We start from the raw sequence: 13,357 nt of genomic DNA, 5'->3' as shown, positions 1-13,357 counted from the left end.
CCTTCAATTAAGAGTTTCTTGATGTTCAACTCCTTATCTTTATGTACTCCTTCCATAACTGCAAAGATCTCAGCTCTAAGGGAGTCACCCACTCCAATTGGGGCAGAGAACATAGCAGAAATGACCCCATTTTCATCCCTAAAAACACCCCCAATCCCCGATTGTCCCGGATTTCCCCTGCTACACCCATCAAAGTTTAGTTTCACGAATCCATTAGGTGGAGGGGTCCAAACCACACTCATTACTGACTTAGTCTGTGTGCAATTTGCAATTTCACCCCACTTCCTCAACATGTCATCCACAGTGTAATCTGTGAAGAGCTCCAAAGATTTCAGCCATTGTACCGCCCTAATATGAATGATAGCCCACAGATCTGCTGCTCCTCTCTTAGCTTCTGAGAATATCCTGGAGTTTCTTTCTTCCCAAAGTGTCCAACATACTGCAGCCCTTAGTCCTCTCCACATTGTCCTTCCCCTTTTTATCCGCCACCTGAAAAGATATGGGAAAAAAAGGCCTTGCAAGTCTGATGGGGTATTCCAACTACATCAGCATTTCTTGAGGAAAACAACAACAAAAAGAACTTCTACAGCATTATACATGTGTTCTTCTAGGAAAAAATTACACTTGGAGAGAATTATCACAATTAGCTAAAAAATAAATGTGTGCCTAGTGCACCTTGCACCTCAGCCCAAGCATGCACCTTAGCTAAATGTTGCACTTATTTTTTTAAGCTTCGTGATCGGGTCAAAGGGCTCTAAGCTTGTCAATGCTCCAATAACCCCCCTTTTTGCTAATATCATATAATCATCCTTCTTAAGACAAGACATTTTAAACAATAAGGAATTATCGTTAAATTACAAAATCAAAGTTTAATTATGAATTATGGATTCAAGACTCTAGCATGGATTTGTTTCGCCTTGCGTCAAGGGGTTCATAGAATTAGAGTAAATGCGATTGGGAAAGAAATAAAGAGATTGAAAGTTTCACGGGCTTGAATTGTTGAGTGCATGAATATGTTTTATATTTTATATTTAATTTTGTTTTTACATTTTCACTTGGAATATGTTTTATATGTTATGTTTATATATTTAAATTTGAGCTAATAGAATTTTTAAAACATATAGTTTAAAATATAAGTATGTATTTATTTAATTATACAATTTGAATAATTTTTTTATTTTTTGCAACTTTTATCTGGTATTTTAGCTTTTTTTAATTATTTAAATTTTGTTAGTAAAAGTAAACATTTTCGCTAAAAAAATATTACATTTTTTATCAGCAAAAAATTAGTTTTGTTTCATTCAAAAGAAAATAGTGACAGCAGTGCTTAGTACAACATGAATATATAGTAGACAAACCCTTTCCTTATACCCAAGTTACATAGAATCCCAAAACAGGTTGTCTTGTAACTCCTTGCTGAGCAAAGAGTATACTTTCACCCCTTGCTGAGCAAAGAGTATAATTTCAACCCTTGCAGGCAAACAAACTGTATACTTTCACCCAGATGCTATAAGAGAAATTACAATGAAAAAACAGGTGGTCAACAGTCTCCTCTCTGTTACAAAGAACACAATCTGAAGAATCGATTCCCACACCTCTCTTCAAAAGATTACCCTTAGTCAGAATCTTATTGGAATAGTCTAACCATAGGAAAAAAGCATTTTTTTAGGGGATTTGATTGCACTAGATTAGTTTTATAGACTCAGTTTGGAAAGAGTACAAATGCAAATACGTATGGTGCAAATACATACAAAACAATACAAAATATAAGGTTTTGCACTCTACATATTTGCATTTGTACTCCTTCCAAACTGAGCCATAGGAAACTCCAAAACTCCTTCCCTAGTAAGCTTGGTATAGAAAGAGCTGACAGAAAACTGCATATCCTTCCCACCCAGCCACACTCTTCTCTTCTCTTTTAGGATCAAATTTAGTACTATAAAGCTTTTGCAGCAGACGAGCAAAAGGTTCAAATTCCCAGTCATTTAAAGCTCTTCTGAATAAGGGGTTCCAAACACAATTTCCACTGAAAAGCTGCAAATAGTCTGCTACCTTTGCTTCCTTATCCACCGCTATTGCAAACAGTTCTGGGAAATCATCTTTCAACAAGCTACCTCCACACCAACAATCCTTCTAAAATCTGATCCTGGTTCCTTTTCCCACTTCAAAACCGATTTCTTTGCTAAACTGGCTATAGCTTTTCTCTATCCATTTCCATACCAAGCAACCATAAGGCTGACTTGCTTCACCTGGCTCCCATCCTCCATTCCTTAGACCATATTTTGCTTTAATAACCCTCCTCCATAAGCTATTCTCCTGCTGCCCAAATCTCCAAAACCACATGCCAAGAAGAGCAATATTTAGATCTCTCAGTTTTCAGATTCCTAGACCTCCATTTTTCTTGTGCCTGCAGACCCTTCCCCAGCTTACTAAATGAATCTTCTTATTGTCCTTCCAACCTTTCCATAAGAATTCTCTCATTTTCTTTTCAATCAAGGCTTCCATCCCAGCTGGAATTGGGTTCATGGAAAGTAAATAGATTGGAATCTGAAGATCAACAGTTGAAAAAAAAATATTACATCCTAATCAGGTGTTAATGTAACACCTATAAGCATACTAAAAGTCTAAAACACAAATACAAGTCAAATCAAATCATCCAAATTACAACTTTGAAACTCCATTTGAATTCTGGCAGTACCAAGACCCAGTCTGTTACAGGCTTGCCAACAGCTGCCACCAGCCTATCCAGGTTCCAAGTTTTGTCTTCAAACACTTTTCTGTTTCTTTCCTTCCACATGTTCCAGCAGATTGCATAAGGTATCAGCTCCAAATCAGCCTTGCTTTCTTGCTACCTCTGAACTTTGGCCATGATGAGAAAACCTCTTAAGGAGATCTTGGCTGAAAGTTTCTTACCCCAAACAGTGCTGTGAAGAGATTCTATATGAAACCAGAAACCTTGCAAGATATGAACAAGTGACTGACTGTTTCATCTCATTCTTTGCACAGGAAACACATACTAGCCATGTTCAACCCTCTACTCTTCAAGCAATCCACAGTAAGACACTATCCATAACAACAAGCCACGCAAAAGCTTCTACCTTAGGAGGAACCAGGTTGCCCCAAATACCTCCAGCCTGGTTTAGGCCTAATTGGTTCCTACAGAGAGTTAGATGACAAGACCTCACAAAGTATTTTCTATCTGAGCATTTCTTCCACCACAGTTCATCCCTTGACTGGGATGAGACTTTCACCCTTTCTAGTTTTTCCAAAAGTGCAATGCATTCTTCAATTTCCCTGTCAAGTGATGGTCTTCTGAACCTTGGACACCAAACCAGGTTGCTCCCCTCTTCTCTCATAACAGTTAAGAACAGTCACATCAGCCTCAGCCAATCTATACAACATTGGGCATAATTCACATAACTTTCCTATCCCACACTAGTCATCTTCCCAGAACCTGATGGAAAAAAATGTGTAGACCGAAAGGAGGAGGTTTGAGGTTTAGAAAGGTGAAGGTTTTCAATTTCTTTTTAAACTTTGCACCTTGCTTCAAAAAGGCACGCACCTCACCTAGTGCCTTGCATCTTGGGTGGGCTTTTATTGCGCCTTGCGCATATAAAACACTGCTTCTATACGCTCAATGCAAATCAACTAATCCTTATTCCAACTATTTGTGGTCACTAAACAAACCATGTTTCATCATTCCATTCTACTAAGGACCCACATCCACTGCAGTAGCCAAAAAAAGGACCACATCCACTGTAAAATCATAAGACCTCAAATCTTCTTTAGATAGATCTTCTTCTACAGGTTACAAGGAAAAAAATAAAAGAAAATTAAAAGGTTTCATTCTTTTTTTTTTTTTTTGAAAAAGGTAAGGTAATTTTATTAAGAATATAGAGAAGGATACAAATAGGCCCCCGGAAAGAAGGCAGGCCCAAGAACCAGATTACATTACAGCTCAAGGAGATTTCTAGAGTTCAGCTGGGCTCCAATCTCCCTAGTTTGGAAACCATTTACAGAAGCAATCCAGGAAACCACTTTCCCAAAGGAATTAGAGATGAGGCTGTCTATTCCTTTGGCCTGTCTGCATTGGAGATGCATTTAGGTACCATGAAGAAAAGATAATACAAGTATGCTTGGCTAGGGGAGTATAGATTGCTAGATCTCTTGGGCATGAGAGGATAAGAGGTTGAAGGAGACTTACATGTTGTGGTGGGCTGGATGAAAGATGGTAGTGCCCTTCGGACATACCAGAAGAATCTAAGGGATACTAAAGCACTAGCAGCAATTGGGAACACTTCATTCCATTGGGTTAGAAGGTCTATTAATGATTAAACTCCCTTACTAGGAGACAGGTTCAAAGGGATGACATATATTGGGGGTTGGGGCTTATTTTTCCTGAGTAGAGTAGTTAAGGGTGTATGTAGGGATTGTATACATACAGTCCGCGGTTTCTTTTTTTTATTTTTCCCTTTGTCTACTTTGTATGTTTTTGTATTACCATAACCAAAAAATTATTTGAGTTATGAATCAAAAAAAATTGTCTGTAGTAATCCTGTATAAAATCAACTTAAAATTGCAAATATAATTCCCTCAGTTCCAGGAACTGTAAAACTGTAAAGTTATCTTTATGTTTAATGTTAAACTTGAAATATATCCAAGAAGATAATAGATAGACATCTCCATCTACGATATATTGTTTAAAAAATATCCATCTAGGATATAAGACTCTTGGGGAAAAAGAAAAAGGAAAAACTCACGTCAGCCTGGTATTGAAGATCCTTCTTGAGCTTTCCACTTATTTGGTCCCAAACCTGGAATTGCTCCAAAAATTAGTTAACATATGATGATCCTTGTAAAACAAGGTATGAACAATAAGAATGTCTCTAAATCAACTATACCTCAATAAATCCATCAACAGAACAAGAAACAAGAAATTGCCCGTCTGGGGAAAAACGAGCACATTCTGGATGACTTTTCTTTCCAAACTGGGAAAAAGAACACCATCAGAAGCATGTTAATAAGATAGTAGAAAATTGAGGAACATGGCAAGCGAATAAGAGTATGTAATGCAATTGGTGCAAGACCTACCAAGTCTAGTCTCTTTTCTTTGACAACTGGTGCAACAGCATAAGTTTGACCAATTAAAGTTCAACCATTTTAACAAGCATGCAGGTGGAGAGGAATATAAATTGTATAGGAAAATAAAGGATTTCCTTTTACTCTTATTTTTTATTTAAACAAACATATGAAGAATTTGTCCTCTTCCAGATAACAAAAGTGGCATGAACTTCACCAATGTGATTATCAATTAAAATTAGATAAAAGCATATAAAATTAGTGCTCCAAAAAGAAGTTAGTGCTAGATAACCTTCCACAAAAGAAATAAAAAAATTAACATAAAAAAATATTACTTTACCTTTTCAAAAAAATATATATAACATAAAAATCAGGTGCGAAACTGCAAAAGAATTGAGGTGCAACTTGGACTAGGCTGACCCAAATCATGTTGGGTTGGGTTGAAGATTGGTTTAGGGCCAGGTTTGAAATTTGAAGAATGCCAACCCGATATAAAATCAGGTTGAGTTAGGGTCAATGCCTTTAGCAACCTAACCCATTCCAAACCCAACCTTTTACTCTTATAATTATATATTCTTGTAATATTATGTATGATACACATTGATTTTATGTATTGAAGAATGCCTATGTGAGAGGGGGAGGAGAGTGAAGGGTGGTTATTATAAACTATTAATATAATATAATGTCTATGTATCACTTTTATATGTAATATGTGCTTGCATGAATATGACTATTTATGCATATGTTTGTAAATTTGGATGGTAAGATTCCAAACCCAAACCTAACCCAACTAACTCAATCTCATGATTGGGTTGGATGACTGGGATCAAGGTTGTGTTGGGTTAGGGTTAGACTTGAGGTTTTGACACATTGAGTTGGGCTAAGGCTGACTTCAACCTGAGCCAACCCAGCACACAAGTTGCATGACTAACAAGGTTTACTATCATATCAATGGCTCTTGTTTCATAAGTCAGAAACCACTTTATCATCATATAAAGCTCATTCAATTTGGATTATAAGCTCTTCAGTCAAACAAGTCATTTAAGAGCACACGAGAATGAACAAATTTTGGATTAAAATATTTCCATGATTTTCCAGTACAAACAAATTTTGGAGCAACATGCCTGTTGGGAATAAGCATAGCATGTAAGTGATTCCAGAGTTTCATAATAAGAGAAACATGAATACAGCACTAGAACATCTCACATCAAATCTGACGAAGAAATGTTAGTTACTAAGGAAAGAAAGTTCATTTTTTGAGATTATAATAGTAAAATAGGCATTATTAAACTAAATTATTCAGTTTAAGTTAATATACTGGTTTCTTTTATTACTTACCTCATTTGTTAGGGTTCAATCAACATGTATATAATCTAGAAAAACTGGAATTGCTAATAATGGTGGAAGAACTCAATTTATCCAATCAAAACATATTGATTATTTTCATCATTATCTTCTTCATCTTTTACCCTTTCTTTTCTTTCCATTTTGCCCAAGGACAAAAATAAAGGCTCAACCCCTCTATTTTCTGAAAATTCTCTTCTTTCAATTTTTTTCATGAATATGTTTATTTTCTATGTTTCAAATGAAACTTATACATTATTCTATGAACTTATAGACAATTAATAGTGAAAAATGGTAAAATACCCGGGGACTCATGGTTCTATTCCAATAAATAATAAATAAATAAAACATCACCTAGGCAACTAAGCGACAATTAATAGTGAAAGATTGCTTTTATTCAGAGAAAAAACCATCACCTAGCCTCACTGAGCACCTAGAAAACTATGCCTCTATGGACCACTTCCTTACTTTGACAATCAAGAAAAACAAAGATGGCTTAACATGTGGAGCAATGATTTCACATGGTCACAACACTTTCTTTTGACCTTCCAATACAACAGACATGCTATCAACCAAACGAAAAAACAATTCACCTAGTGAGTGCTTGCCTAGGTGATTTGGTTTCGATGTGTTCACATGGTCACAACACTTGCAATCCTCTAATAAAACGCAGACATACTATTTAATTAAACGAAAAAATAGAGATTGCCTCTAGGATCTAATACCTTACCATGACAATTTAGAAATATCAAGGTAGCCTACCATGTTGAGCAATTAGTTCAAACAACCAAGACTCTTTCATGCAACGCTCAAATAAAACACAAACATGATATCAATAAAATAAAAAACCAAATTACCTAGCAAGTGCATGCCCAAGTGATTTAGTTTTGATGAGTTCACATGGTCATAATACTTTCTTGAAACTCTACAATAAAATACAAATGCTAACAATCAAATCACCCAATGAGTATATGCCTACCTTCTAACCCCAAATGATACAAAAACAGCTCACTAACACATGAAAAAATAGACTACCTCTAAGATCTACTACCTTACTTTGACAATCAATAATTGCCACAGTAGTCAAATATCTGTTGTAATGTGCTCACATGGTCACAATACTTTCTTGTGACTCTCCTCCAATAAAACACTAACCTGCTATCAATCAAAAGAAAACCAAATCACCCAATGAGTGCATTCTTGGGTGATTAGATTTTGATAAGTCTTCATGGACGCAACACTTTCTTGTGACCCTCTAACAGTCAAGAACATGCTAATAATCGAATTTAAAACAAACTCATCTTGTGAGTGCATGGCTAGGTTATTTGGCTTTGATTAGTTCATATGGTCACAACACTTTTTCGCAACCCTCCAATAAAACATAGACATTCTATTAATCCAATGAATGACGAAATTACCCAATGAGTGCATGCTTGCTATTGCTACCCCAAGTGATACGTGAACTACCTGCTATCGTATGATAAAATGGAGATACCTCCGGGATCCACTACCTAGAAGGAATATCAAGAAATATGAAGGTAGCCTAACATGTGGAGCAATGAGTTCACATAATCATAACATTTTCTTCTGGCCTCTAAAAAACCCCAAGCATGCCATTAGTAAAAGGACAAACCAAATCACCCAGTGAGTGCATGCCTAGGTGATTTGGTTTTCATTTCACATAGTCGAAACAATTTCTTGTGACCATCCAATTAAACACAAATGTGCTATATCAATCAAATGAAAAGTCAAATAACCTAGCAAACATGTCTGCCATTGCTACACCAAATGACACAAGAACTCACTATCGTATAAAGTAGAGACTACCTCTAGGGTATACTACCTAACCATGATAGCCAAGTAATACCAAGGTATAGCTTAACATGTAGAGTGATGCCTAGGCGATAAGGCACTCATGGAGGGTCACCTCAATTGCCAAGATATTTTTGTATACAATGCCCTTGGATATTTTATATTATTAGCTTTCTTAGGTTATAATACTAAAACAACAATTATCTAACTTTTTTTTGATAAATGAGAGAATTTTATTAAATCAAATAACAAAAATACAATCAGCCTAGGAGGCACGAGATGTTACTCCCCTAGGACTGAACCATATACACCAAAACTGCCCAAGCCTGAGATACAATTACAAAGTAGCCCAAAATAAATCTCCCCTTGACACCCCCTGCTTGGCCAGAGAATCAGCCATTGCGTTTGCTGATCTTCTAACCCACTGAAACCTGACAGTAATATTCCTTGTCATCCATTTAACTTTCTTTAACAGATCCCTGTAGCCCCAACAAGCTGTTTCTAGGCTTATTAGCCAGCCTACTACTACCTTGAAATTCCCTTCTACTAGCAAATTTGTCACTCCAATTTGACTAGCCATCTGTATACCTTGTATCGCTGTTAATAGCTCTGCCCTTATTGAATCACCTTCACCCACTAGTCCTGAAAACAGAGACAACATATTGCTGTCTTTGTCTCTCAGAATCCAACCAATTCCCGATGGCCTTGGGTTCAAATTTCAATTTTACCACACCATCTGGTGGGGGAATCTATTTAGCTTGTGATTTGATCTTGGTGGAGACTGTAGCAACCATTGCAGCCCAATTTCTCCTTAAGTCATCAAAGGAGTAATCTGCCAACAAGTGTGAAGATTTTAACCATGAAATAGTCCTTGTCAATATGCATTCCTTGATTTCAGCAAGACTCCTTTCCTGTTCTTGAAATATTCTAGCATTTCTCTCCTCCCATACAGTCCACAACATAGCAGCTCTGATACATTTCCACACTAGCTTCCCTCTTTTTGAAGCATCCGGAGTGAACAGCAACTTTATTTCAGAGGGAAATTCCACCTGCACCCAAATAATGAAACAACCCAGTTCCAAATATTGGTAGCAAAGGAGGATGATATCAGCAAATGGTTACAGTCCTCACCCTTCACTTTACACAGAGAGCACCAATTAGGGGACAAACACATAAAAGGTTTCTTCTTTTGCAAGTTTTCCACAGTATTGATCTTACCATAATAGGCTTCCCAACAGATGATCACTGCTATTTTGGGGGGAATTGGGCTTGACCATACCTCTTTAACGAGGAAGACCTGAGAAGAGGGATTGAAGCAAAGGGCTTTAAAGAAAGAAGCACAAGTGAATGAGCCAACCAAGGTTAGGGACCAGACTCTTAACATCCGGGTTAAGGGGGTCCAAACACACTGAATCTAGAAGCAACAACAGCTCTGAAACAAAAAGAAATTCTTCATCCCTTAACCCTCTTCGAAACCCGAAATCCCAATTTAAGGCCAAAGGGCAAACCGGGGGGGAAAGGAACCAAGAAATGGGTTTCTTTTTAAAGAGGGAGATGGAATAGAGAGAAGGGAAACAGTCTTTTAGGAGTTGAGAGTTCACCCAAGTATCTTCCCAAAAAAGAATGGAGTTTCCAGAGCAAGCATCATACCTTACAAAATTGAGGAACTTAGGGAGAATGCCAAAGATAGCCTTCCAAGGTGTTGTGAGCAAAGCCCTTCGGGATACTCCCGCATCCCAACCTGATTCGGAACAGCCATGGATACTTTTCACTACTTCATGCCACAAGCTCTCCCTCTCCAGGGGCCACCTCTAAAGCCACTTACCTAAAAGAGCCTCATTCTTGTTCACCACGTTCCCTAATCCTAGAACTTCTTCTTCCTTACTCCGACACACCACCTCCCACCTAATCGAGTGATCTTTTTTTCTCTTCACCAGGTTCCCATAAGAAATCCCTCATTAGTTTTTCCAACCTCTTTGCCTCTCTTTTGGGAATTCTAAAGACTGACATGAAGTATCACGGCAAGCTGGCTAAAGTTGCTTTAATCAAAGTAACTCTACCCCCTTTAGAAATATAGTTTCTCTTCCAAGCTGCCAATCTTTTTTTTATTTTTCCACCACCGGGTTCCAGAACCTACTTTCCTTTGGATTTGCACCTAATGGAAGTCACAAGTAGGATAGAGGCCACTAAGAGCAAGTGCATTCTAGCCAGGCTGCTATAGACTCCAACTCCTCTTTGTTCAAGTGAACTCCCACAACACAACTCTTCTCAAAATTAACCTTTAAATTTGAGGCCCTCTCAAAGTGAATTATTAGATCCTTTAGATTCCTTACCTCCATCAAATCACAACCTTCACAAAAGATTAGTATGTCGTCTACAAATTGGAGACGGGTTACTGAAACTCTGTCTCTACCTATTCTCCACCCTCTTGGAGATCCGGCTCTATCTGCTTCTGAGAGGAGTCTACTAAAAGCATCAGCGACTAAAGTGAAAAGGAACGGTGACATAGGGTCACCTTGTCTCAAACCCCTACTAGCTAGGAAAAAATCATTAACCACCCCGTTGACTAGGATGGAATAATGGCAATTGGACAGCCAACCCTTTATCCTTTTGCACCTCTATCCCCAAACCCACACTTTCTTAGCACAAGTAGTAAGAATCCCCAATCTACCAAGTCATAGGCCTTTTCAAGATCAAGTTTACAAACAAATCCTTGATGCCCCAATCTCCTCATCTCCTTCACACATTCATTTGCTATTAGAATCTAATCTACAATTTGTCTCCCCTGAACAAAAGCTCCTTGCGCTTGGCTGGTAAGACAAGGAAGCACCTTTTTTATCCTCAAAGATAAGACCTTAGCCACAATCTTGTAAACACTAGTCACCAAACTAATAGGTCTAAAATCCTTTGGATGCTTGGCCACTTTCTTCTTGGGAATTAAGGCTAAAAAAGTAGCATTGATTCCACAATCCATCATTGGATTATCCTCAAATTCCTTAATGACCTCGATTAAATCTTGTTTGACAACATCCCAACAATCTTGGAAGAAAGTGATTGTAAACCCATCTGGCCTTGGTGCTTTTGACCTGTCCATTGAGAAAACGGTTTTTCTGATTTCTTCCTCCTTGAAATTCCTTTCTAGCCAACTACTACTCTCTTCTAGAAGCCTCTGCCAAGTAATGCCTTCCAACTCCACCCTAGGACTTAGGGGTCTCCTCAAAATGGATTTGAAGTGGTCAACGAAACAATTGGCTATCCTCTCTTGGGTATCAAAGACTATTCCATCCACCTCCAACTTGGACACTAGCTTTTCCTTCTCCTTCCATTGGCTAGGTTATGAAAGAATTTACTGTCCCCATCTCCTTCCTTAATCCATTTACATCTAGACTTCTGCCTCCAAGAAATTTCTTCTCTCAAAACAACTTCATCTAACCCTCTTTTTAGTTCCCATCTCCGATCTCTCTCTAGAGGGCTTATGATTCTTTGGGACTCCTTCGCATCCAAATCCTCTATTTGGGTCAACAAAGAGGATTTCAATTCTTCTATTCACCTAAAATGCTCCCTATTCCACTCCTTCACAAGTGTTCACAATCTTTCAAGTTTTTTGTGAAATCTTACCCCTTTCCACCTCACCCCCCTTATGTCTTCTCTCCACCATTCCTCAACCTTCTTCACAAAGTCCGGGTGAGTCAGCCACATGTTCTCAAACCTAAAAGGTCGAGGCCCTTGCCTAAAAGGCTCCTGTCATAGGCCAATGGGGCAGTGGTCAGAAGTGACTCTCGGTAGAGCCCTAGTTATCAAGTCTGCCCACTTATTTTCCCAGCTTTCATTGAAGAGGAATCTATCTAATTTGGAGCAAGTTGGTGTCTCCTAAAAGTTGGACCAAGTTTAGAGGGCTTATAGCATTGGGAGTTCTTTTAATTCACAGTTATTAATAAAATCACTGAATCCCCGCATGCTGGTTGTAATGACCTGTTGGGGATTATTTGATTCATTCGTAAATCAGATTACATTGAAATCTCCCCCCAAGCACCACAAACCATCCCAAAGTCCTTGTATCCCATAAAGTTCTTCCCAAAAATCATTCCTCCCTTTGTAAATGCTTGGTCCATATAGATCAGTTAGTGCCCAAGTAAATCCAACTGATGATTTTCATGGAGATAAAAGATTTGGCATCCCCTCCTACGATCAGGCCCCTACTTGGAGGCTTTCCTTCTCTCCCCTCTTCCTCTGAACTCCAAATTTTCTTCTATATCTGATATCAACCTTTCCACCTCTGATCTTTTCTTCTTCCTTCGGTTGTTAATTACTCCAGATCTATCTAACACAACTCTTGTTTTATTTTGCTTTTCCAAAAGCCCTTGGTTTTCCTCCACAAGTTCCTCTGTTTGCCTATACTCCTCAAGGAGAGCACAAATCTGTCCCCAAATCCTCTCTAATTCCTCCTTCTGCTTCTTTCCCATAATTGATTCATCCCCAGCTTTTTTGCTACTTTGAGCCTCTGTTTCTACTGAACCTTCTTGAACCCCATACTTCCCTACCTCTTCTCTCTTATACTCCTCCAAAAACCTACAGATCTTATCCCAGATCTTCTCTAACTCCTCTTCCTACAATTCTCTTCCCCTTTCCACTTCCTCTCGTCCTTTACCCACCTCCTCTTCCTATAATTCATCCCCAGCTTTTTTGCTACTTTGAGCCTCTGTTTCTACTGAACCTTCTTGAACCCCATACTTCCCTACCTCTTCCTCTTTTCTCTTATACTCCTCCAAAAACCTACAGATCTGATCCCAGATCTTCTCTAACTCCTCTTCCTATAATTATCTTCCCCTTTCCACTTCCTCCCGTCCTTTACCCACCTCCTTGTGCCCAATTAAATATTTTCCATCCATGGTTGCTGCAAGAGTACCTGTTCCAAGCAGAAAACCCACATCAATACCAAAAACCAAATTGACAATATTACCTAAAAGATTGTGGGAAGAGACCAATGGGTCTTAAGAAGCAAAACAAAGGGGCAAGATCGCGTCTACTCCTTCCAAAAGAGGTGGCTGTGGGTCCTCATTGTATTCAACCAATATTGTTTTATTCCTTGCATTAGAATCCACTTTTAGATATTGTTCCCTGA

At 38.2% G+C, this 13,357-nt stretch overlaps 1 protein-coding gene across 1 annotated transcript in view; it reads right to left on the bottom strand.

Moving 5' to 3' along the window:
* The window catches only part of SMU1 (transducin family protein / WD-40 repeat family protein), a 56,702-nt gene that overhangs the window by 26,515 nt on the left and 16,830 nt on the right, over window positions 1–13,357 (bottom strand). The window contains exons 7-8 of the mRNA XM_088961869.1: window positions 4,902–4,988; window positions 4,761–4,814 (exon numbers count right to left, since the gene is read on the bottom strand). Coding sequence (XP_088817995.1) covers window positions 4,761–4,814; window positions 4,902–4,988 — 141 coding nt within the window. The remainder of the gene's footprint in view (window positions 1–4,760; window positions 4,815–4,901; window positions 4,989–13,357) is intronic.

The sequence above is a fragment of the Nelumbo lutea genome, chromosome 1, assembly GCF_056320005.1.
Source record: "Nelumbo lutea isolate HS-2025 chromosome 1, American lotus-T2T, whole genome shotgun sequence".
Lineage (NCBI taxonomy): Eukaryota > Viridiplantae > Streptophyta > Magnoliopsida > Proteales > Nelumbonaceae > Nelumbo > Nelumbo lutea.
Note: the sequence above shows the minus strand (reverse complement) of the source record. Positions and strands in the feature narration are given on the sequence as shown.